This window comes from Catharus ustulatus, chromosome 9 (assembly GCF_009819885.2).
Source record: "Catharus ustulatus isolate bCatUst1 chromosome 9, bCatUst1.pri.v2, whole genome shotgun sequence".
In the NCBI taxonomy this organism is placed as follows: Eukaryota; Metazoa; Chordata; class Aves; order Passeriformes; family Turdidae; genus Catharus; species Catharus ustulatus.
The window spans coordinates 1796942-1823125 of NC_046229.1; the positions used below are offsets into that span (position 1 = coordinate 1796942).

The window sequence follows — 26184 nt, forward strand, 5'->3', positions numbered from 1 at the left end:
AATCCCCTTCAGCTCATTTTTCTGATTGCTCTTCTTCCATGGGAATGGGTGAAAGACATAAATCTGCAGGACAAACCTCATCAAACGAGTGCTGATGTTGTTTTTGAAGAGATTTAAGGGGTGTTTAACAGGCACCTGTTAATGCTGCTCTTTTGGGGCTGTGATCCCACAGATGCTCCCAGAACTGGAGCAGGGAGTTCCAGAGATCTGGAACACAGCACAGCTCTGGGATGGAGTCAATGCAAAGCTCAAGCAGATCAGCCCACTGATACCAAAATCTGTTCCTAGCCCCACTGTGGAGGGAGCAAAGCTTTCTGCTCATTTGCTAAAACCTCATTTCACCTCCTGGGGGTTGAAATTATCACTGAAATAAAGCTGAGAACAAAGTTGTGAGTTTGGTAAAACTCCCGTTTCTGTCACCTGGACAAAATGAAAGTTTAAAGTAATTTCCTTGTAGCTCAGACCTTGGGCCAAATGAGGATTTGAGAATTTCTTTAACACCAGAAATATCTGTTTAATCCACCCCACAGCCCATGGGTTGAACCAAGGTGACAGCTCCACCTCAACCTTTCCTCCCTAATATTTGCTGCAGGCTAATCCCACTATCAGTTTCTTTTCATGATCCAATATTTGCTTTATTCATTTGTGTTTGGGGGTGTGGGTGTGCACTGGAGCCTGGTGATTCATCCTTTTGTGTGTTTTTGTGCCAGCTGTGTCCCCTCTGTGCCACAACCTCTTTGCTCTGTATGATGAGAACAAAAAGCTCTGGTATGCACCAAACCAGGTCTTCAAGGTGGATGAAAAATCATCCTTCAGGCTCCATTATCGCATGAGGTAAGAGAAAACACCTGGAAAATGAGATTTATTTCTTCCCTGAGGGAGCAGGAAAGCAACACCAAAAGCAGCAGCTTGCTTGGCACAGCTTAGAGGAGAGATGAGCAGCAGGAGGCTCAAATATCTCCTGAGTTCTTTGCATCTTTGGGATTTAACCTTGAAAAAAAAATTGAAAAACCATGAGAAGTTGTTTCCACAAAGCTGGGAGTGAATAAAGTCAAAATTAATTGGAAAATTGGCTCCAAACCTTTGGGTTTTGTGTCAGGGATGAATTTATATCTGAAATGTTGCAGTTCCTACTGAAATCAGAGAGAATTTTACTCTCCAAAAGAAAAACAGAAAGTTCTTTTTTTTGGAATTCTCCAGCACTGCAAGAGCTCTGTGGGAAAACATGGAAAAATCAAACCAGGAGCCAGGACAACATTATTATTATTATTATTATTATTATTATTATTATTATTATTATTATTATTATTATTATTATTATTATTATTATTATTATTATATTGTTATTATTATATCATTATTATCACTATTATTATATTACTATTATTATCATCATAATCATAATCATTATTATCCCTTTTCTTGTATCAATATGAGCTTTAAGTGCTCAATATAGGAGAAAAACATCTGAAATAAACTTGGCTTGCAGGAATAATTAATCCAGAAACTTTAGGAAATCCCAGATTTCTTGATTCTTCAAGGGACAGCTGTAAGAAAATAACCTTGTGAATAATATTGCCACACTCTGGGGCATTTTGGGTGCTCAAAAATGGGATTTTTGAGCTGGAGGTGCTTCCCCTTGGATTCCATGCTGGAATTGTTATTTTTGGATGAACTGCTGCAAGGAAAAATGAAGGAAAAATGAAGGAAAAATGACTGATTTTGATTTTCAAACAGTGATCATTCCTATTTTTGGAGGAGGAAGAAGATGCTGGAGTATTTTCTTTTTTTTTTTTTTTTTTTTCTTTAATTAGGGTGATTAATGCCTTATCCCTGGCTGATCTCAGATTTACCCAGCTGGGATGAGGTTGGGCAGATAAACACCACAAAATAAAATAACAGAATTGAAGGTTCTAAAAGGATTTTACAGAGCACTGGGTGCCCTGAGATCAGCCACAGGAACAATAACCTGAATAATAAAAATTTCTGCTGTAATGTGATTTCCCTGAGCCTGAAATTCTCTGTTTTTCTCAGTAAAACAAGGTGATATTGAAAGTGTAATTGTGGGGATTTAATCCTTTTCATTCTTAAGAACTTAAAATTAATTAGGATCTTCTAAATTTAATTTTTTAATAATTAACTTTGAAATTTAATGAATTAATGAAGAACTTTTAATTCCTAAACCCCAGTTTTTGCTGTGGGTGGATGGGAGGCACCTTCCTAAAAATTGCCTGAGCAGCTCCCTCTTAAAAATCATTTTTGGCTGTTCATAACCCAGGAAAGTGATTTAAGATAATTAATGACTCCAATTCTTTTGTTAAATTAATGACTCCAATCCTTTTGTTATTTCCTGAAATTAATTTATGCTGAGCTTTATTTTCTGTATTTTTTTTCCTGTTGTACCACCTTGTAGAATGATGCTGTGGAAAACCCCGTGCTTTCCATAATTAACAGTTCTGGTGGTTTATTATTTGTTTTTAATTTTTTTTTAAATTTTTATTTATTATTTTATTAATCTTTTCAGCTTTGGAGTTGGGATTTGAAGTTTGGCAGGGACATCTCTTTTGTCCCTTACACTCCATGAATGAAAACTGACAAATTTAGGGCCAAAAAAAAAAGATTTTAAATAATTTCAGCTGCATTTCAGAGTTTTTCACTAAAATCCAAAGTTTCCCATTTTCCCAGGAATACATTCATGTCCTGGTGGTGTTTTGCTTCATTTCATTTATTTTTATTGCGGTTTTTGGGTTGTGAAACTGCTCCCTACATGAATTTGGTTTGTGCTGGGCTCTGCCAGAGGCAGAATTCCACAGGAAAAAGGAAAATGATCTGGGCTTTTTTAGCAGAGCAATGGATTAACTGTCCATGGTAATTCAGAAATGAAATAATTTGTATTTGTGATCACTGGTAGGTTTAGTCATGTCCTTTTTGATGTCTCTAAAGTGAATGGTGTGACTGCCTTGAAATGTTTTTGGGGTTTGACTTTCCTCCCACTGCTGAGAGTTTTTTGTTTTCTGTGTGAGCTTTTCCTCCTCTGCCCTAAATCAGTGCCAGATGCTGCTGCACTTCTGGTGATGTTTTAAAAGGATTTTTCAGAGAAACTTTATGAGCACCCTGTGCTTTCACACTTGACTCAAGTTCTTTAAAAAAAAAAAAATAAAAAGTCTCCATCACGAGAAACCCCAGGATTTTGTAATATCCTGGAGTCATTGGCTCACAGAGAATTTAACTCTTCCATAACTGGGTTTGGGTTTTTTTGGTGAGGAAAAGGGATCCAGTTCCCTTCTGGAGGGATTTTGGGCAGATGATTCTTCCAGATCCCTCCCAGCCCACTCTGGGATAACAGAATTTCCTGAAATCTAAATCCACCTTCCCAAGAAATCCAAAATTCCCCTCCCCAGCTCCTGCAAGAGCTCTGAGGGAGGGCTGGATGCTGCTCCTGGAGCTCAGGGGCACAATTCCCTTCCCAGGAACTGGGAATGAGGAAATCTGTGCCCCTGTTCCTGTGTTGTGCAAGAGAAATACCAAAAATCACTCACACAAATCCATGGAGCTTTCCAAGGAAAAGATTCTCCTTTATTTACTCATCCCTCAAACAATGGGGCTCCAGTTGTTTTTGTGACTCCTCAGTGTTGTCTTAATCAGAGCAGTTAATTAGGAAAAGGAGCAAATTCTCCTCTCAATCACAAACAATACACAGTACCTTGCCCATAATTATTTCCAGGAAATAACAAAAGAGTTGGAGTTATTAATTCTGACTCCTCTTCTGCAGGAGAAGTGGGAAGCAAAATCATTTCCTTTGGATTTCAGAAGGATTTGCTTTGCTCTGCTCTTCAGGCTTCAGCCCAAGGAGCTCTTGAGTATCTCCTGGTTCTTGTCAGGAGTTTTTGGCACAGTTTTGGGTTGGAGTTCCTGCCTAAGAAGAGCTGACCTAAAAATATTAATTTTATTTTGCTGCAGAGCCTGACTCTGTGCTGAGGCTGAGACACTCCAGCCTTGACCTCTGCAGATTTGGGGCTTTAGAAATGTCAATCCCAGACTGGTTTGGACTGGGAGGGACCTTAAATCCCATCCCATCCCACCCCAGGGACACCTTTCACTGTCCAGGCTGCTCCAAGCCCCATCCAGCCTGACCTTGGGCACTGCCAGGGATCCAGGGGCAGCCACAGCTGCTCTGGGAATTCCAACCCAGCCAGGAATTCCTTCCCAATATCCCAAAATCCCAATATCCCAAAATCTTAAAATCCCAATATCCCAATATCTCAGTATCCCAAAATCCCCAAATCCCACCCATCCCTACCCTCTGGGAATCCATTCCCTGTGTCCTGTCCCTCCATCCTTGTCCCCAGTCCCTCTGCAGCTCTCCTGGAGCCCCTTCAGGCCCTGCCAGGGGCTCTGAGCTCTCCCTGGATCCTTCTCCTTTCCAGGTGAGCACCCCCAGCTCTCAGTCTTTCCTCACAGGAGAGGTGCTCCATCTTTTTAACAAAAAAATAAAAAATTTTATCATTTCCCCCAGGAATGTGCTTGCACTGTCAGACCACTCAATCTTAGGGCAGAAATTTGACTGACTTTTGCCTTTAACTGCTTTCCTTTTCAAAGTCCAATTTATCTTGTGGAAATTAAGACTTTTCCCAGAAAGTTTTAAAGTTTGACTGTGTTTTTTTTGGCCAGATATTATTTCACCAACTGGCACGGGACCAGCGAGAGCGAGCCCTCGGTGTGGAGACACTCCCCAAGGAAAGCCAAGGCCTATGACAAGAAACTGGCCCCAGAGGGGACCCCCATCCTCGATGCATATTCCCTGGAGTACATCTTTGCACAGGTTGGAATTGTCTCTGATCCTGCATTCCCATTAAAACTCGGGGATTCTGCTTTAAAAACCGCTTTTTAAGCTCCTAAAATATACACTGTGTGTTCTGAATGGTGGGGAGGAATTTGCTGCATGAAAGAAACTCTGCCAGTCCAAAAAGTGTTTTATTTTTATAGATATTTTCTTCTAAAGTGGATTATTTGTGTTTGTAAAAGCTGTCAGTCACAGAGCTGGGACATTCTGGGGCTGGAGAGGAGCAGCAGCAGAGGGAGATCTGGCAGGGCTGGGTCCTTTTAATGAGGTTTTGTTACTGGGTGGTGCTAAAAAATTGATAAACATTTACTGATAACCCCGTGGTGATAAAGATTTATAATCTCACTGCAGTTTTGCTCTCTTCTTGTGCCTTCCAAAGGATTTTTCAAACACACAAAAAAACAAAAAAAAACAAAAAAAACCACCCCAAACAAACAACAAAAAAAAAACCAAAAAAAAAAGGGAAAATTCAGATTGATGAAAGGGCAAATTGAATGCACTGAGGAAATCTCATTTACTGTTGATTCTGAGTGGAATTCCTGCAGGATTTTGGTAATAGGAGTGTGCCCTTCAGAAAAAGACACAAGGTGGAGCTGCTCCAGCAAATCCTTGTTTAGTTGGGAAACCCCAAGGAAAGGGAATTCCAGGGAAACATTAAAGCAACAAGGACAGAAATGTCTTTGCTCTTTGATAACCAAACACTTCCCAGGCTGTGCCAGAGCCAGACTTGGCTTAGAGATAAATCCATGAAATTCATGGAGGCTTTGCATGAGAAGGAAAGAGATAAAACAGAGACACACAACTGGTTTTGTGGACCAGAAAATAAATATTAAAGGGGTTAAAAGGGGGCAGGGCTGGTGATTTCTGTAGTTAATTTTTTAAAAAGTGAATTTTTGATGGGCTGAGGTATAAAAGAAGGGGAGGAGCTTCTCCTTGCCTAAGGATCCTGGGATGAATTCCTGGCTCAGGGACAAGCTCTGGGAATGAGCAGCTGGATAAATTGGATTTTTTGTTGTGTTAAGGGCCAGTATGACCTGGTGAAGGGGCTGGCACCCATCCGGGACCCCAAGAACGAGCAGGAGGTGCACGAGATCGAGAACGAGTGCCTGGGCATGGCTGTGCTGGCCATCTCCCACGATGCCATCAGGAGGAACATGAAACTGCCAGAGCTGCCCAAGGACATCAGGTCAGCTGCCAGCAGCCCTTGGCCCACTTCTCCCAGCTCTCCCAGCTGAGCCCCTTTTCTCCCTGCCGGTTACAAGCGTTACATCCGAGACCCTGAACAAGACCATCAGGCAGAGGAATTCTCCCAGTTCTCCCAGTTCTTTCTCCCTGTTCTCCCAGTTCTCCCAACTGAATCCCTTGTTCTCCCTCCCAGTTACAAGCATTACATCCCTGAGACCCTGAACAGAACCATCAGGCAGAGGAATTCTCCCAATTCTCCCAGTTGTCCCAGTTTTCCCAGTTCTCCCAGTTGAATCCCTTGTTCTACCCCCCAAGTTACAAGCATTGCATCCCTGAGACCCTGAACCATCAGGCAGAGGAGTTCTCCCAGTTCTCCCAATTCTCCCAATTCTCCCAGTTCTCCCAGCTGAATCCCTCATTATCCCCTCCAGTTACAAGCAGTAGATCCCTGAGATCCTGAATCATCAGGCTGAGGAATTCTCCCAGTTCTCCCAATTCTCCCAGTTCTCCCACTTGAATCCCTTGTTCTCCCCCCCAAGTTACAAGCATTATATCCCTGAGACCCTGAACAGAACCATCAGGTAGAGGAATTCTCCCAGTTCTCCCAATTCTCCCAATTCTCCCAGTTTTCCCAATTCTCCCAGTTCTTCCAGTCCTCCCAGCTGAATCCCTTGTTCTCCCTCCCAGTTACAAGCATTACATCCCTGAGACCTTGAACAAGATCATCAGGCAGAGGAATTCTCCCAGTTCTCCCAGTTGAATCCCTTGTTCTCCCCGCCAGTTACAAGTGTTACATCTGAGACCCTGAACCATCAGGCAAAGGAATTCTCCCAATTATCCCAATTCTCCCAGTTCTCCCAGTTCTTTCTCCCAGTTCTCCCAGCTGAATCCCTTGTTCTCCCTCCCAGTTACAAGCATTACATCCCTGAGATCCTGAATCATCAGGCTGAGGAATTCTCCCAATTCTCCCAGTTCTCTCCATTCTCCCAATTCTCCCAGTTCTCCCACTTGAATCCCTTGTTCTCCCCCCCAAGTTACAAGCATTATATCCTTGAGACCCTGAACCATCAGGCAGAGGAATTCTCCCAATTCTCCCAATTCTCCCAGTTCTCTCCATTCTCCCAGTTCTCCCAATTCTCCCAGTTCTCCCAGTTCTCTCCATTCTCCCAGTTCTCCCAATTCTCCCAGTTCTCCCAGTTCTCCCAGCTGAATCCCTCATTCTCCCCCCCAGTTACAAGCATTACATCCCTGAGACCCTGAACAGAACCATCAGGCAGAGGAATTTCCTGACCAGGATCCGGATCAATAACGTTTTCAAGCATTTCCTCAAGGAGTTCAACAACAAAACCATCTGCAACAACAGCGTCTCCCCGCGCGACCTGAAGGTGAAATATTTATCCACCATGGAGATCCTGACCAAATACTATGGGGCAGAGATCTTTGAGACTTCCTTCCTGCTGATCTCTGCTGAGAATGAGATCAGTAAATTGAATTGTGGAGAGCAGGAGAAGTACGAGGTGATGGTGACGGGGAACAACGGCATCCAGTGGAGGCTCAAGCCCAGCGTGAGTAACAATTCCAGAATTTGCTTTGGGGTTTTTGGGGATTTTTGTGCTCTTCACACACTGCAGAGCAGATTTTGTTGGAGGGGGTGATTTACCAAAATATGAGTATTGGTCTAACACTGATACTCAGCTGTGAGGACAAAAAACTCTGTAACAATTTAAAGTTAGGAAGTGAATGTTTATTCAGCACTGGGCAGCAACGTGGGGTAACCCCTAATACACACTGGGAAATTACAGAATGATTTTTGGTACAGAGTGAATGTACATTATACAGTATATTATATTTTCTGTTATTATTCTATAATTTATATTATAATTCTATTTGATAATTCTAACTAAGAAATAATTAATTTATATTACTATTCTAGAATGAATTTTTGGTATTGAAAAAATGTATTAGAAAACATATTCTATATTTTCTATTATTATTCAAGAAGTTATTTTAATTGTATAATTCATATTATAATTCTAATTAATAGTTAATTTATATAATTATTCTAGAATGAAATGAGTAAATGTATTAGAATACATTATATTCTTTATTTTCTATTATTATTCTATAATTTATATAATTTTCATAATTTATATTATAATTCTATTTGATAATTCTAACTAAGAAATAACTAATTTATATTACTACTCTGGAGTGAATTTTTGGTATAGAGTAAATGTATTAGAATACATTATATTCTATATTTTCTATTATTATTCAAGAAGTTATATTAATTGTATAATTCATATTATAATTCTAATTAATAGTTAATTTATATAATTATTCTAGAATGAAATGAGTAAATGTATTAGAATACATTATATTCTCTATTTTCTATTATTCTATAATTTATATTATTTTCATAATTTCTATTATAATTTTATTTGATAATTCTAACTAAGAAATAACTAATTTATATTACTACTCTGGAGTGAATTTTTGGTATAGAGAAAATGTATTAGAATAAATTGTGTTCTATATTTTCTATTATTATTCCATAATTTATATTATTTTTTATACTTTATATTTTAACTCTGTTATATAATTCTAACTAATAAATAATTAATTTATATTACTAGAAGGAATTCTAGAATTTATAGAATGAATGAATGAATTCTAATTTATATTCTTGAATGATTTTTGGTATAGAGTAAGCGTATATTATACAATACATTATATTCTATATTTTATATAATTATAAATAGAATTATAAATATAATTATACTGTAATTTATATTATTTTTAAGATTTTAAATTCTATTCTAAAATTCCAATTAATAATTAATTATTTTACATTACTATTCATTTTTGTTTTAGACTAAAACCACTGTGCTAAACAAATTTATCCCAAATCCATTTGCAGCCTGTACAGACAGAGAAGGAGAAGAAGAAAAAATCTGATGGCAAAGGCAAGAAGGAGGAGGAAAAGCACAAACTCAGGGAGATGTGGAACAGCTTCTCCTACTTCCCTGAAATCACCCACATTGTCATCAAGGACTCCACAGTCAGCATCAACAAACAGGACAACAAAAGGATGGTGAGAACTACCCAGAAAAACAAAATTCAGAATTTGTCACCTCACCCTCCCTGGGGTGTGGATTCAATTCCCTGCTTGGAATTATTATTAATTATTTCATATTCTTATTTTAATAAGAATTATTATTTATTTTAAAGCATATTTCCATAATTATTATTTATTTTAAATCATATTTTCCAGTAATAATTATTGATTTCTATAAATAATTATTATAATCACATTGAATATTATAATAATTAAATAAGTCAATATTACATATTATAATAATAAAATACACTAATAATAATAATAATAAATAATTGACTTAATTATTGATTATTAAAACAGTTGTCAAATTATTAAATAATATTTATTAGATTATATTTATTTAAATTATTATATCGATATTAATATTCACATTATTATATTGATGTTAATATTCAAATTATTATATTGATATTGATATTCAAGTTATTATATTGATATTATTATTCAAATTATTATATTGATGTTAATATTCAAATTATATTGATTTTAATATTCAAATTATTATATTGATGTTAATGTTCAAATTATTATATTGATATTAATATTCAAGTTATTATATTGATATTAATATTCAAATTATTATATTGATATTAATATTCTTATTTCCCTCCATGGGCAGAAGGTGACAACAGCCTGGAGGGACATTTGGAGTGGAAACAACAAAGAACACAAAATGTGCTGCCCTTTGCTGCAGTAACAGCAGACAGGACTCAGTTTCTTCCTGCAGAAAAACCAATTTTTAATGTTCCAGCCCATTTTTATACACTGTTCAAGACCTTGTGTTTAATTGGTTCATAACTTTCTTGCCACTCAATTAATTGGTCAGTAAATGGCATTTTGCTTGTCCATCAAACCTCTGTTCCTGGATTTACACATTTTATTTTTTATTTCACTGATTCCCATGGCACAGATTTCTTGGTTTTTACAGGTGCAGGCTGGGTTTTCCCTACAGGAATAATTCGTTGTGCTGCCTGCTTTCCTTTTTAGGATTTTTATTTATGGGAACTGGTAATTCAGAGCAAGGGCTGATTTTATAAAACCTTTCTTTTCTAAGATATTATCTCTAAAATCAACCCTTGGCACTGGGCAGGGCAAAGTACTGTTAAAAGTTGTGTCCACTCTGGCAGCAAATTTTCCATCACAAATCCCAGGAGGAATTACAGAATTTGTGATGCTGGAGAATCTGGGCAGGACAGGGGACAGCAGGGAATGGCCACTAAAACCAACATCCTGTAGCCAGAAGTGACACAAATGTGTAATTGAGACAAAAATGTGATTCAAAATGTGCTGTCCTTGGCAATGGCACAGATTTTTCTCTCACAAATTCCAGGAGGAAATTACAGAATTTGTGATGCTCGAGAATCTGGGCAGGACAGGGAACAGCAGGGAATGGCCACTAAAACCAACATCCTGTAGCCAGAGGTGGTTGGATGCTGGTGCCTCTCTAACCCCAGCAGTGCAGGGACCTTGCAGCCCTGCTGCTGCTGCCCTGGCCCAGCTGAGTTTGTGTTCCTGCAGGAGCTGAGGCTGGGCTCGCACGCCGAGGCGCTGTCCTTCACCTCGCTGGTCGATGGCTACTTCAGGCTGACAGCAGATGCCCACCACTACCTGTGCACTGATGTGGCTCCTCCCCTCATCCAGCACAACATCAAGAACGGCTGCCACGGGCCCATCTGGTCAGTCACTTCTGCATTTTTAACTTTATTTAAAATTTCACAATTGTAAGCTGCACCATTTTCACTAAAATTTTGGTCCGAACCCAAAGTGCGGTTTATAATCAGGTGTGGCTGATATATGGACAAAGAATGAAAAGTTGCTGTTTTAGTTTGGAGGAGAGGTGTCTGCTGAGAAAGGCAGGAGCTTCTCTTTGAAATGGAGAATGGAAACCCCCTCCCTCCAAATTATTATAATTTTGAAATCAAGGGGCTTTCAGGCAAAAATATGGGAATTAGGAATAACAGTTCTTTTCTAGGGAAATTAAAATAGAAATACAGCACTACAAAGAACAAACCCCAAACCCTGACACAGTCAGAGTACAGCCTGACACCCGTCAGGCAGGGTGTTGGCAGCAGTCCCATCCCATGGTGGCTGCATCCTCCTGCAGTGACAGATGTGGCTCAGTTGGAGCAGTGCTCCTGTACAAGGTGCAGTTTCCCTCTAAAGCTCCAGTGGGGATGTGGAGAAATCCGGTTTTCCTCTGGAGTCCAGTGGAGAAAGGGGCTCCCTTAGTGTCCCAAACCCTCTGTTTTTATCTTGGTAAGAAATGTTGGGCTCTTCCCCCTGGCTGGAGCAGCTCCCAATGGGATGCAGTAATTTTATCAGTGCCACAGTGGGACTCAATGGCCATGAGCAGAAAATGACTGGCTGGAGGAAGGATGGGTTGTGAAAAGATAAAGAACACTGCCCCAGCTGGTTTATAAACCATGGCCATGAACAGGAGATATCCCATGAGATAAAGAACACTGCCCTGCCTGGTTTATAAACCATGGCCATGAACAGGAGATATCCCATGAGATAAAGAACACTGCCCTGCCTGGTTTATAAACGTGGCCATGAACAGGAGATATCCCATGAGATAAAGAACAATGCCCTGCCTGGTTTATAAACCATGGCCATGAACAGGAGATATCCCATGAGATAAAGAACACTGCCCCAGCTGGTTTCAATGGATGCCCATTAGCAGAATATCTCCCACAGAGATCAGGATCACTGCCCCACCCTCAACAGATGGTGATAGAACAGAAACCTTTTATCACACTCTGGATTGTAATGTGAGGCTTATAATTGTGAAATTACTGTAATTCCTTTCATAGTGAGGCCACTGAGGAAATGAGGGGTTTGGATGGTGGTGGTTGTCAAAGGGTTGGAAAAATCTTAATTTTGTTAAAGGAAAAAAAATCAGTGTTTCTCTTTGCTCATCTATAACTCAGTTGTGCACTAAAGGAGTGCTCCAGGAGTTTTGTCCATGGACACCTGGGAATATTTTAGGTAGAGATGGAATTGTCTCTGCACTCAGCCCAGGAGTCCTGGGGTGGATGAACAAAGCTTTGGGTTTTTAAACACCTGGAGGAATTCTCTTTGTGGTTTTTCCCTTCATGTTTAAGCTGCAAACTGCAGAATCCCAGTTCACCTGCACAGTGTTGGGTGCAGAATTCCCAGTGTGAGCAATGCACCCTTAAATCCTATTTCAATAACAACATCAATATCTCTAAACTGCTGTTACACCCCCAATAGATGTTTGCTCTTTGTACAAACCCCAAAATGAATTTTTGGCTGCTCCCTTGGTGGCTTTGCTCACTGTCCCTTCCCTTGCAGCACGGAATATGCCATCAACAAGCTGAGGCAGGAGGGGAACGAGGTGGGGATGTACGTGCTGAGGTGGAGCTGCACCAACTTCAACCACATCCTCATGACTGTGACGTGTCTGGAAGGCTCAGAGGTACAAACAGCAGGAATTCCCAGCAGGAATCTGCTCCCTGCAACCCCTGGGGATGTGCTTTTGTCCTTTGGGAACTCACTCACCCTCATCTCTCTGAGAGAAATTGGCTTTTTTTTTTTTCCCTCCCCAACCCTTTGTGCTGTCTCTCCAAATGGGATTAATTAGATCCAGAACAGCTCCCAATCAAACTGTGCAGGAATGTGATAAAAATGAAACATTTTAAATTCATGACACAGAGAATTTGTCACTTTTCCTTGCCTTGAGCATGGTTCAGTTTCCCTGGAGCCTTTTTGGACATGGATTTAATTCCCTTGATGGATTTTATTCCCACACCAGCCTCAGCTGGAAGCTTGCAGCTGACTTGGTGGTTTGGGAGAATATTTGAAGTGTTCACACAAGAATAATAATAAATAATAAAGAATTAATAATATTAGTGATGATGATGACATAAATCCTTCTCTTAGGCAAAAATGGTCATGGAATCAGTGGTGAGTCAGGAAGGGATATTTGATACTGGGATTATCTCCTGTAGATATTTTAAAAAACAAACAAAAAAAAGATGATCAGCTTTCTCTTTTAACAGTGAAACAAGAAAGGAATTTTGTCTGGGAAAAGAGGGAAGGGAGAGGTGACCTAAAGCTGCAGAGACCCTGAGAGCTGTTGAGATGGGGAAGTTCAGAAGTTCAGCCCCTCCCCAGCACCTCTGAGTGAAACTGGAAGATCTCAGCACCAGCCTGAAATCTTGTCAGACAGGGTGGGAAAGGGAGTTTTGCTATTTTTAAATTGAGATTTTGAAACCCTGCTCCAGATTCTGCAATTCTTGACCAAAGGAAGAGAAAATTCTTCCAGAAGAGGCAAAATTGCATATTCTCAGAGTCTGAAAAACAAACAAACAAAAATAAAACAACAAAGCCATAATTTGGTCTTGTTGGGTGCAACATCTTTATGTTGCTGCTCTTCTCTTTGAGCCTTCCTGGCAGTGAAAATCCCAGGAATTTTAGGTTTTTCCTGCTTTGTTGCAGTTTGATTAGAGAACCCTGGCTTAGGAGCAGGGGATGAGCTGGTCCCACGTGTGGTGCCAAGGTTTTGGGAACCTTTGATGCCTTCCCAAACAATTCCTTCCCTGCAGTGATCCCCTTGGCTCTCTTCTCCCTCCACCACCAGGTGATGAATAACTCAGGCCCCTACAAGAACTTCCAGATCGAGGTGAAGAAAGGAGGATACTTCCTCCATGGCTCCAACAAATCCTTTGCATCCCTGAAGGACCTCATGGATCACCTGAAGGGACAAATCCTGCGCACAGACAACATCAGCTTCACCCTCAAGAGGTGCTGCCAGCCCAGACCCAGAGGTAACCTGACCCTGCAGGGTTTTGTTGTTGCAAGAGAGCAAACTCCAGGCACAGTGCTGTATCCTGGTGTGAAGCTCTTTTAAAAAAAAAAAGAGGTTTAAAGTTTTTTCCTTCTGTGGGGAGGAGTTTTTTCAGAAGCAAAGCAAGTGCTGTGGGCAGGTTTGAGGAGGGGGAAGGAGAGGTTTGGAACCTGCTGTGTTTGCTCTTTGTGAGCTGGTGTTGAATAACTCCCCTGCACGAGGCAGCAGGGAAGGGTTTGGGTCCCAGCTGATGTCCTGCAGGGCCTGGTGGCAGCAAATCATCTGTGGGGGACAATGGGGCAGTTGTTGGGTGATGGCAGCACTCTGTGGAGCTGCTTGCTATGAACTCTGAGTGCCTTGCAGCTGAATTTTGTGTGAGAGAGGAAGCACAGAGGGCTGATTGTGCTGAGCTGATAATGGTTTCCTGTCAGAAGCAGGGGAAGAACTGAGCCACATCAATCACCTGCTGCTCTGAGGCTTTGGGAGAGCCCCTGAACTTCTCACTCTGCACAAAGATCGTGGCTCCTGGCCTGGAGCAGGGGGATGTTGCACATTTGACATTTTGGTTTCATTTTGATGGCTGGTAAAATAAAATAAAAAGGCTCAGGGAGTTGATTGCCCACTTCAGCTTCTCCCTGGCTTTAGTTGCAGCAGGATTCAGTGCTTGTTCCCTCTCCTGTCTCTTCCCTGGTGGGATTTTTCCTTTCTGAATATCACAAAGTTCAGGAGGTGCAGGACTGAAGCAGCTTGGCAGGGTGTGGTTATTCCTGGTGATTCCAATCCCAGATGAGGATTTAGCAGGTTCTGCTCTCAGCAGGAGGAATCCCAGATGGCCACACACACCCCAGTCCATCCTCCCCCAGAAATAATGCCTGCAAAGCAGAATCCATGAGCAGAACTTCTGGTGTGTCCTGCAGCAGTGGGGAGGAAGCACTGGATTTTGGAGTCTGTTCCTTCTGCCCATTCCCCATTCCCAGCTGAATTCCAGAGCCCTGGGAGCTCTGTTGGTGATTCCCAGAGCAGAGGGGATTTGGCAGGAGGTGAAGAGGAGATGAGAATCCCCCATGCACACACTGGAGAGGAGCTGGCCCTGCAGGCAGGAGGGGATGTGGGATATTTGATTCCATTCTATTCCATGGCCAGCACAGATATTTTCTCTTTCAGTCTTTGTGCAGAAAACTCTGTTCAGTTGCTCAACATCCCCCTGATCTGGCTGATAAAACTCTGTATTTAAAACACAAACATGAAACTGTGCTTTAGTGATTTCTCTGTTGAATGAGGAGCAGAAGTCAGGTCCAAGTTTCTTTTTTTCCTCCCTTTTTTGGGGGATTGAATCCATTTCCATCCATGTTGATGCTGGGAGGGGGGATTGCAGTTTCTTTAAAAACCTTTCAGGATTTTTTCTCCCCCTGCCTTGCAGAAATCTCCAACTTGCTGGTGGCAACCAAGAAGGCCCAGGAGTGGCAGCCAGTGTATCCCATGGGGCAGCTGAGCTTCCACAGGATCCGCAAGGAGGAGATTGTGCAGGTGGGTGCTGAGCTGCCCTGGCAGCAGGAGTGTCCCTGGGGACACCAGAGTGTTCCTGAGCCCTGCAGGGGACACCAGGAGTGTCCTGAGCCCTGCCCTGGCACCAGGAGTGTCCTGAACTCTGCAGGGGACACCAGGATTGTCCCTGAGCCCTGCAGGGGACACCAGGAGTGTCCTGAGCCCTGCCCTGGCAGCAGAGTGTCCCTTAGCCCTGCAGGGGACACCAGGAGTGTCCCTGAGCCCTCCAGGGGACACCAGGAGTGTCCCTAAGTCCTGCAGGGGACACCAGGAGTGTCCCTGAACCCTGCAGGGGACACCAGCCCAACTGCAGGGGACACCAGGAGTGTGTCTGAGCCCTGCAGGGGACACCAGGAGTGTCCTTGAGCCCTGCAGGGGACACCAGGAGTGTCCCTAAGTCCTGCAGGGGACACCAGGATTGTCCCTGAACCCTGCCCTGGCAGCAGAGTGTCCCTGGGGACACCAGGAGTGTCCTGAGCCCTACAGGGGACACCAGCCCAACTGCAGGGGACACCAGGAGTGTCCCTGAGCCCTCCAGGAGACACCAGGAGTGTCCCTGAGCCCTGTAGGGGACACCAGGATTGTCCTGAACCCTTCAGGGGACAGGAGGGGACAGCCCAGCCCTGCCACTGCCAGCTCTTTCTTGAGAGTCTTACAGAGCTGGTTTTTTGTGGGTGTATTTTTTAAAGCCTGACATAGAATACTGTAGAAAATTAAAGCTCTGAGAAACAGAGGTTTAATATTGTACAGTAAAAAAAAGGTGAAGTATTTAAAAGCTCTGAGCAGTCAGAATTCTGTGTTTAAACCTCCCCAAATTTTCAAATTGCTCCATGTTTGTAGTTGTTATTCAGCTCACCTGAATAAACCTCAACAAACACACAGGGGACTGAATACACTTAAATCAGATTTCATGTTGCTAAAAGAGCTCTTGGCTTCTTCTGGGAAATAAAAAGGAATTGGGGGGTTTTTTATTTGCAACACTGCAGCAGAGATTGGCTTTGTGTTGTTGTGTTTGCACTCAGCATCCTGCAAAAATCTCCCAAGGCAGGATGTTATTTGGGAGGAAACTGCTTCCCCAAACAAAGCTTCCAGTGAAATATTACTTCCTCTCACTTTTGGAAACACATGAAAGATCACCTCAGTAGCAGTTTGTGAATAGGAACCCCAGCTGTTGTTTATTCATTTGTTTAGTCTGGGAATGTTCAATCCCAGGGAACCTGCTGGATGATGTGGAGGTGAAATATCCAAAGAATTCCTGTGGGGAGGATGCTCAGAGCTCACTGAAGCAAAAGCAGCTCCCTGTTCTCAGTAATTTAAATCTGTTACAAATCAGCCAGAGACAGGAAAAATGCAGATTCCAATAAATATTTGTGTAAATCTTACTTGTGACTCAGGGAGAACACCTGGGAAGAGGAACCAGAACCCAGATTTACTCAGGGATGCTGAGCCTCAAGGATGATGAGAATGAAGGGTACCAGAATGAGAGAGAGATCCGAGTGCTGCTCAAAGTGCTGGACCCCAGCCACAGAGACATTTCCTTGGCAAGTGTTTCCCTCCTGTGTGCTGTGCTTGGAGAGCTTCAAAACAGGGCTGGGATGGGGAAATGCTGAATGTCCTGGGGCACATCCCTCCCCTGCTGCCCCTGGGTGTGATCAGCCCAGGACTGGTTTGTGCTGCTGTTCCATGGATTTTTGTGCTGCTGTCCCATGGATGTTTTGTGCTGCTGTTCCATGGATGTTTTTGTGCTGCTGTTCCATGGATTTTTGTGCTGCTGTTCCATTCATGGTTTTTGTGCTGCTGTTCCATGGATTTTTGTGCTGCTGTCCCATGGATTTTGTGCTGTTATTCCATGGATATTTTTTGTGCTGCTGTCCCATGGATTTTTGTGCTGCTGTCCCATGGATTTTTGTGCTGTTGTTCCATGGATTTTTGTGCTGCTGTTCCATAGATTTTTGTGCTGCTGTCCCATGGATTTTTGTGCTGCTGTTCCATAGATTTTTGTGCTGCTGTCCCATGGATGTTTTTGTGCTGTTCCATAGATTTTTGTGCTTCTGTCCCATGGATTTTTTGTGCTGCTGTTCCATGGATGTTTTTGTTCTGCTGTCCCATGGATGTTTTTGTGCTGCTGTTCCATGGATGTTTTTGTGCTGCTGTCCCATGGATTTTATGCTGCTGTCCCATGGATGTTTTGTGCTGTGGGTGTGCTCAGGAGCAGCAGCTGGATGTGATTCTGTCTCCCTTTCCCCAGGCATTCTTTGAGACAGCCAGCATGATGAGACAGGTGTCCCACAAACACATCGTGCTCCTGCACGGCGTCTGCGTCAGGGACCTGGAGAGTGAGTGCGGGGTGGGACAGGGGAGGGACAGGGACAGGGACAGGGGAGGGACAGGGACAGGGGACAGGGGAGGGACAGGGACATGGGAGGGATAGGGACAGGGATAGGGGAGGGACAGGGACAGGGGAGACACATGGGACAGGGGACAGGGAAAGTGAGTCCAGGGAATGGCACCTGGGAGGGACATGGGTTGGGACATGGGACAGGGACTGGGACATGGGACAGGGACATGGGACAGGGGCTAGGATATGGGACATGAGACAGGGACATGGGATAAGGACATGGGACAGGGGCTGGGATATGAGACAGGGACATGGGACAGGGAAAGTGAGTCCAGGAAATGGCACCTGAGAGGAACATGGGCTGGGACAAGGACATGGGACAGGGACATGAGACAGGGAAAGTGAGTCCAAGGAATGGCACCTGGGCTGGGACATGGGCTGGGACATGGGACAGGGACATGGGACTGTGGTTGGGACAAGGACATGGGACAGGGAAAGTGAGTCCAGGGAGTGGCACCTGGGAAGGACATGGAACAGGGACTGGGACATGGAACAGGGCTGGGACAGGAACATGTGACAGGGACTACAAATGTACATTCATTTGTATAAAATAAATGTGTATTTGTATTTACACATATAAAGCATGTACACGTTTATATGTATATGTTTATGTGTATACATTTTTATGTTTAGACATATAAAATATAAAAATGCACATTAAAATGTAAATGTATGCAATAGATTTTTATATTTTTAACCCAAGACAGTCCTAATGTTGTGGTGTGGGCACCAGAAGGAGAGGGAAGATTTAGAAAATGAAAAGACAAATTGGTTAATGCCCAGCCTTAGCTCTTGCAGACTCAGGGAAGGAGTTTGAGTTCCATGTGGGTGTTAAACAGGGCCATGCTGAAGGGATTTTGGTACAAGAGCTCAGGGGAACACGGCAGCCTGGTGCTTATTTTTTTCTGTTATTTCTATAAAATAATATGCTTATTATTTTCTATTGTTTTTCTGTTATGTGCAATAAAATTGCACCTTTGGAATGCCTGGCTCCAGGTTTAGTGTTCATTTGCCACATGAAGCCCCTCAGCCTTTTAATCTGGGCTCTGAGCACTGAAAGAAACTTTGGGCAAGGTGAAATAAAAACATTTTCCAACCATCTGGGAGGTGGGAACACAAATGAAATGACTCCAAACCACTGATTGCAGCACTGACTCCTGCCCCTGCCTTTGCAGATATCATGGTTGAAGAGTTTGTTGAGTGTGGGCCTCTGGATCTGTTCATGCATAAGAAAAGTGAGGTTCTCACAACCCCATGGAAATTCAAAGTGGCCAAACAACTTGCAAGTGCCCTGAGCTACCTGGTAAGAGACACCTTGGAAAAGTGCTGAAGGGGAACACTCCATTTCCCTGCTCCTCCTTTCCTTCTTTTCCTCCAGTTCCTTCCCAGGTGTAATTTTGGATTTCAGTTTGGAATATTGAAATATTTTAGAGACGTTCTGGATACCCTGGAGCACTCACAGAATTCCAGTTTATTCCCAGGTGTAATTTCAGATTTCAGCTTGGAGCATTTTAGAACTGCACTGTGGTATGGATGCCCTGGAGCACTCAAAGAATTACAGTTTATTCCCAGATGTAATTTTGGATTTCAATTTGGAGTATTTTAGAGCTGCCCTGGAGCACTCACAGAATTCCAGTTTGTTCCCAGGTGTAATTTTGGATTTCAGTTTGGAGCATTTTAGAGCTACCCTGGGTACCCTGGAGCACTCACAGAATTACAGTTTATTCCCAGATGTAGTTTTGGATTTCAATTTGGAGCATTTTAGAGCTGCCCTGGAGCACTCACAGAATTCCAGTTTGTTCCCAGGTGTAATTTTGGATTTCAGTTTGGAGTATTTTAGGGATGCCCTGTGTTGTGGAGATCCTGGAGCACTCTCAGAGCCTCTCACTGTTCTCTCCCTGCTTTTTCCCTGTAGGAGGACAAGGATTTGGTGCATGGCAATGTGTGCACCAAGAACATCCTGCTGGCCAGAGAGGGCATTGATTCTGAGTATGGGCCTTTCATAAAGCTGAGTGACCCAGGAATCCCCATCACCGTGCTGTCCAGGCAAGGTATGTCCAGGGAAAGGCAGAAATGTCATTTGCTGCAGCCAGAACTGCCTCTGGAACAGGGGCAATCAACTTTCATGGATCTGAAAACACACAGTGGCTGTTCAGAGCATTCATTTCTCTTACAAAATCTGGTGTCCAGTGAGATGAGACAGAAGGAATCTCAGTTTGTGGATGGCTCCAGGCACGAACCTGTGCAAGCTGCAGGCACATCCTTCTGGCAGCAATTTGGGAGTCAATAAACTGGGCAAATTCTGCAGCTCCAGTTCATTTCAAACAAGAATAATTCAGTTCCAAGCTGCTTTTTCCCTCCTGTGATATTCACTCCCTGATGTGTTCTATCCCAGAGCGTGTTGAGAGGATCCCCTGGATTGCACCTGAGTGTGTTGAGGATTCCAAAAACCTCAGCATTGCTGCAGACAAGTGGAGTTTTGGTACAACCCTGTGGGAAATCTGCTATAATGGAGAAACTCCACTGAAAGACAAGACCTTAGCAGAGGTAAAATTGTTACACAAACTTGGATCCATCCTCTTGAGCCCTTCAGTTTTCCCCCTTGTCCTGTCCCTCCATCCCTGTCCCCAGTCCCTCTCCAGCTCTCCTGGAGTCCTTTAGGCTCTGCAAGGGGCTCTGAGCTCTCCCTGGAGCCTTTTCTCCTCCACACTGGACAATCCCAGTTCTCCCAGCCTTCTCTAACCCCTGTGTCCAGTTAGAAGCTGAGTGAGATTGTCCCAAACATCTCCTGTTTCTGTTGGATTGATTCCAGAGGGTCTCCCAGGGGACACTGCTGCTGTTCACTGCAGTTTAAAGAATTGGAGTCACTCTTGTGCCCTTCCTGCCCTGCAGGGTTGGGAATGCCCATCCCAGCCCTGTCCCTCCTGGCCTGGAGCTGGGACCTCTCAGGGCTGTGAGGAGCACCCAGGGTGTCCTTGGCAAACATTTCCTGGTGTATAAATAATGGAAAACCTGGCAGGAAATGGTTCCTGACAGTGGAAATACTCAGCACTTTTTAAACACTTCATGGGTGTTAAGTGGTTACTCCAGATCCAGCACAAGAGGGATTCTCTCCTGGAAAGACCCAAGTTCCAGCTGAAAAGGGAGATTTCCTTGGCAAGGCTCCCATTGAATTAAGGATTTAATGTCACATCCTCTGATGTAGAATCACACAATTGCTCAGGTTAGAAAAGACCTCAGAGATCCTCAAGTCCAGCCACTGCCCCAGCTCAGAGCTGAGTGATGGAAGTTAAAATTGCTGGGATTTGTGTTTGTTGCCACAGAAGGAGAGGTTCTATGAGGGGCACTTTGTGCTGGCCACGCCGTCCTGCAAGGAGCTGGCAGATCTGATGAAGCAGTGCATGAACTACGACCCCCACCAGAGACCCTTCTTCAGGGCCATCATGAGGGACATCAACAAACTGGAGGAGCAGAGTAAGGCCAGGGGACACCTGCAGGGAGGGATCTCAGAATCCTGGGGTGGGACCTGAAGCTGCTCCAGGCTGGGAAGTTCACCAGGAGAAATTTGGGTGTGGGTGTGGAAGCAGATGCAGAGTGGATGGAGAATTCCCTGTCAGAAAGCAGGGGGGATGTGAGGAAGGAACAGAGCAGGGATGGCCTGGAGGGTCAGACCATGCAGGAATCTCAGCTGGGACCTGTCCCCTCCTAGATCCTGACATTGTCTCAGAGAAGAAACCCGTCACCGAGGTGGATCCCACGCTCTTCGAGAAGAGGTTCCTGAAAAGAATCCGGGATTTGGGTGAGGTAAGAGCAGTGTCACCCCCAGAACACAGCCAGAGCTGCTGGCTGTCCCCACAGCCTGTGCTGTGTGACACAAACACCCAAATCAGTGCCTGGCTGTCCCCACAGCCTGTGCTGTGTGACACAAACACCCAGATCAGTGTCTGGCTGTCCCCACAGCCTGTGCTGTGTGACACAAACACCCAAATGAGTGTCTGGGTGTCCCCACAGCCTGTGCTGTGTCACATCAGTGCCTGGCTGTCCCCACAGCCTGTGCTGTGTGACACAAACACCCAGATCAGTGCCTGGCTGTCCCCACAGCCTGTGCTGTGTCACAGACACCCAAATGAGTGTCTGGGTGTCCCCACAGCCTGTGCTGTGTGACACAAACACCCAGATCAGTGCCTGGCTGTCCCCACAGCCTGTGCTGTGTCACATCAACACCCAAATCAGTGCCTGGCTGTCCCCACAGCCTGTGCTGTGTGACACAAACACCCAAATCAGTGCCTGGCTGTCCCCATAGCCTGTGCTGTGTGACACAAACACCCAGATCAGTGCTTGACTGTCCCCACAGCCTGTGCTGTGACACAAACACCCAAATCAGTGCCTGGCTGTCCCCACAGCCTGTGCTGTGTGACACAAACACCCAGATCAGTGCCTGGCTGTCCCCACAGCCTGTGCTGTGACACAAACACCCAAATCAGTGCCTGGCTGTCCCCACAGCCTGTGCTGTGTCACATCACCCCCCAAATCAGTGCCTGGGTGTCACTGAGTGTTGTCCTCAAGGATTCTCCTTTCTCTCCCACCCAGGGCCACTTTGGCAAGGTGGAACTGTGCAGATATGACCCAGAAGGTGACAACACCGGGGAGCAGGTGGCAGTGAAATCCCTGAAGCCAGAGAGTGGAGGGAATCACATTGCTGACCTCAAGAAGGAAATTGAAATCCTGAGGAATCTTTACCACGACAACATCGTCAAATACAAGGGCATTTGCACAGAAGATGGTAAATCTTGCAGAATATTAAAATGTAGATGTGTTTTCATTTAGAATTTATAAATGTCCTGCCTGGAGCAGGTTTTGCTGTGGGTTGGCTCAGGGATGGATGATGGGAATGAGCCATGGGATGTTTAAAGTGCTGCTGCTGTACAAAATCTGTTGCTGTTCACAATGTGAGAAGAGTCTGCAAATGAAACCTGCTGTGTTTTTTAGGAGGAAGTGGGATTAAACTCATCATGGAGTTCCTTCCCTCTGGGAGCCTGAAGGAGTATCTCCCACGGAACAAGAACAAGATCAATCTCAAGCAGCTGCTCAGATATGCAGTTCAGATCTGCAAGGTGAGCCTGAGCCTGCAGGGTGAGGGGGATGGAAAACATCAGCAACAAACCCGTGCTCCTTTTTCCCCAAGGATCAGGATCCTGAAGCAATCTCTGCCACCCTTGGGGTGCTACTGGCACAAAAATCAGCAGGGGAACAGTGAGGAGGTTCCAAAGTTTGCTGTGAGAAGTTGTTCCTGTGGGAGGATTTGGAGGATCAGGAGGGAGGGCAGCACTTGGAATGTTAAAGGGATGGAAATGAGAGTGCAGAGCATGACCAGGCCACGTGAAGCAGTAACTGGAGAAAAAGGGATTAAAGTATTGGAGGAATAAAAGAAAAGGAAATAAATAAAAGGTTTCTTTGCTCCTCTCCTAGGGCATGGACTACCTGGGCTCCCGTCAGTACGTGCACCGTGACCTGGCAGCGAGGAATGTCCTGGTGGAGAGCGAGAACAGGGTGAAGATTGGGGACTTTGGGCTCACCAAGGCCATCGAGACAGACAAGGAATATTACACAGTCAAGGACGACCGCGACAGCCCCGTCTTCTGGTACGGCCCTGGCTCCAGGCTGGGGGGCAGGCACCTGCTCCTGCACCCCAGCATCCTCCTGCTTTTAGGGTGCCTCAGTGAAGACACACCATGAGGGCAAAGAACAGCACCTGGTGGGCTGGACTCACCTCTTGTGCTGTTTATTTCTGCCTGCAGTTCTGGGTTTGGTCTCCTTGGTTTCACAGGGCCTTGCTGGGGCACAAACCTTGTGTAGGAGCGACCTTGAGATGCTTGAATGCATCCAGAGAAGGGCAGAAAGGCTGGGGAGGGGCTTGGAACACCAACCCTGGGAGCTGAGGGAGCTGGGGTTATTCAGCCTGGAGAAAAGGAGACTCAGGGGTGACCTCATCACTCTTTTACAACTTTCTGAAAAGTGGTTGTGGTCAGGGGGAGTTGGTCTCCTTCTCCAGGCAGCACTGACAGAATGAGAGGACACAGTCTCAATCTGCATCAAGGGAAAATTAGGTTGGATATTAGGAAAAAGTTTTCCACAGAAATAGTGATCAAGTACTGGAATGGTCTGCCCAGGGAGGTGGATGTGGTAAAAAAATCCTGGATGTGGCACTGGGTGCCATGGTCTAGTGGAGGTGTTAGGGCTGGGTTGGACTCCATCATCTTAAAGCTCTCTTCCAATCCAAAATTCTGGGATTCTGTGAATAATTTATTACTTTTTCATTTATGTGCAAGGGCTCCACCAGCACAGCTGTGTTTCCTGAGCTGCTCTGGCTGGGTGGGGTCCCTGGGTGTGACGCTGTCCCCTGGTGTCCCCAGGTACGCCCCGGAGTGTTTGCTGCAGAGCAAGTTCTACATCGCCTCGGACGTGTGGTCCTTCGGGGTGACGCTCTACGAGCTCCTCACCTACTGTGACTCCGAGTCCAGCCCCATGGCAGTAAGTGACTGGGACACAAATGGCTGCCAGAGCTGCTTCAATCCCATCACTTTAAACAAAATTATTCTTGTTTTTGGCAACAAGGAGAGAAATCAGAGAATTGCGGGCTCATTTGGGGCGGGAGGGACCTTAATGCTCCACCCCTTCCACGGGGCACACCTTGCTCCAGGTTTATCTGGGAAACCCCTGGTGCTTGTCCTTGCAGTGGGGTGAGGGATTCCTGAGGGATTCCCAACTGATCCTGCTGTCCCCACAGGAATTCCTGAAGATGATCGGCCCCACGCAGGGACAGATGACGGTGGCGCGGCTCGTGAGGGTCCTGCAGGACGACAAACGGCTGCCACGGCCTCCCACCTGTCCTGAGGAGGTGAGGGAGGGAGGGAGGGGGATGGATGGATGGATGGATGGATGGATGGATGGATGATGGATGGATGATGGATGGATGGATGATGGATGGATGATGGATGGATGGATGATGGATGGATGATGGATGGATGGATGGATGATGGATGGATGGATGATGGATGGATGGATGATGGATGGATGATGGATGGATGGATGGATGATGGATGGATGGATGATGGATGGATGATGGATGGATGGATGGATGATGGATGGATGATGGATGGATGATGGATGGATGAGTGATGGATGGATGATGGATGATGGATGGATGATGGATGGATGGTGGATGGATGGATGGATGGATGGATGATGGATGGATGGATGATGGATGGATGGATGGATGATGGATGGATGGATGGATGATGGATGGATGATGGATGGATGAGGGATGGATGGATGGATGGATGATGGATGGATGATGGATGGATGGTGGATGGATGGATGGATGATGGATGGATGGATGATGGATGGATGGATGGATGATGGATGGATGGATGGATGATGGATGGATGATGGATGATGGATGGATGGATGATGGATGGATGGATGATGGATGATGGATGGATGGTGGATGGATGGATGGATGATGGATGGATGGATGATGGATGGATGGATGGATGATGGATGGATGATGGATGGATGAGGGATGGATGGATGATGGATGGATGGTGGATGGATGATGGATGATGGATGATGGATGGATGGATGATGGATGATGGATGGATGATGGATGGATGGTGGATGGATGGATGATGGATGGATGGATGATGGATGATGGATGGATGGTGGATGGATGGATGGATGATGGATGGATGATGGATGGATGGAGGATGGATGGATGGATGGATGATGGATGGATGGATGGATGATGGATGGATGAGGGATGGATGGATGATGGATGGATGATGGATGGATGATGGATGGATGATGGATGGATGGATGGATGGATGATGGATGGATGATGGATGGATGGTGGATGGATGGATGGATGATGGATGGATGATGGATGGATGGATGATGGATGGATGGATGGATGATGGATGGATGGATGGATGATGGATGGATGATGGATGGATGGATGATGGATGGATGGATGGATGATGGATGGATGGATGATGGATGGATGGATGGATGGATGATGGAAGGAAAAAAGAAGGAATAAAGGAAGGAAGGAAAGTCTATCTTTCCATCCCTTCCTGGACACCAATTCAGCCCCAGAGGGGTGACACTCCCCTGGTTCCACCGGCCTGACGGGGTAGCAAAACCTTCAGGAACACTGGGAATACGCATTTTCAAGGTTTTCAAGGATTGTTTTGAGATATTTTTTGACATTAACATTCCCAGTC

At 44.7% G+C, this 26184-nt stretch overlaps 1 protein-coding gene across 1 annotated transcript in view; it reads left to right on the plus strand.

Moving 5' to 3' along the window:
• The window catches only part of LOC117000055 (tyrosine-protein kinase JAK1-like), a 52455-nt gene that overhangs the window by 24834 nt on the left and 1437 nt on the right, over window positions 1-26184 (plus strand). The window contains exons 4-24 of the mRNA XM_033067402.2: window positions 711-834; window positions 4672-4822; window positions 5866-6029; window positions 7260-7593; window positions 8949-9122; window positions 10668-10825; window positions 12465-12588; window positions 13753-13939; window positions 15380-15486; window positions 16899-17045; window positions 17753-17840; window positions 19078-19205; window positions 19818-19953; window positions 20298-20449; window positions 21226-21376; window positions 21612-21706; window positions 22493-22685; window positions 22892-23016; window positions 23372-23544; window positions 24316-24433; window positions 24690-24800. Of these exons, the coding sequence (XP_032923293.1) occupies window positions 711-834; window positions 4672-4822; window positions 5866-6029; window positions 7260-7593; window positions 8949-9122; window positions 10668-10825; window positions 12465-12588; window positions 13753-13939; window positions 15380-15486; window positions 16899-17045; window positions 17753-17840; window positions 19078-19205; window positions 19818-19953; window positions 20298-20449; window positions 21226-21376; window positions 21612-21706; window positions 22493-22685; window positions 22892-23016; window positions 23372-23544; window positions 24316-24433; window positions 24690-24800 (3140 nt within the window). The remainder of the gene's footprint in view (window positions 1-710; window positions 835-4671; window positions 4823-5865; window positions 6030-7259; window positions 7594-8948; window positions 9123-10667; window positions 10826-12464; window positions 12589-13752; window positions 13940-15379; window positions 15487-16898; window positions 17046-17752; window positions 17841-19077; window positions 19206-19817; window positions 19954-20297; window positions 20450-21225; window positions 21377-21611; window positions 21707-22492; window positions 22686-22891; window positions 23017-23371; window positions 23545-24315; window positions 24434-24689; window positions 24801-26184) is intronic.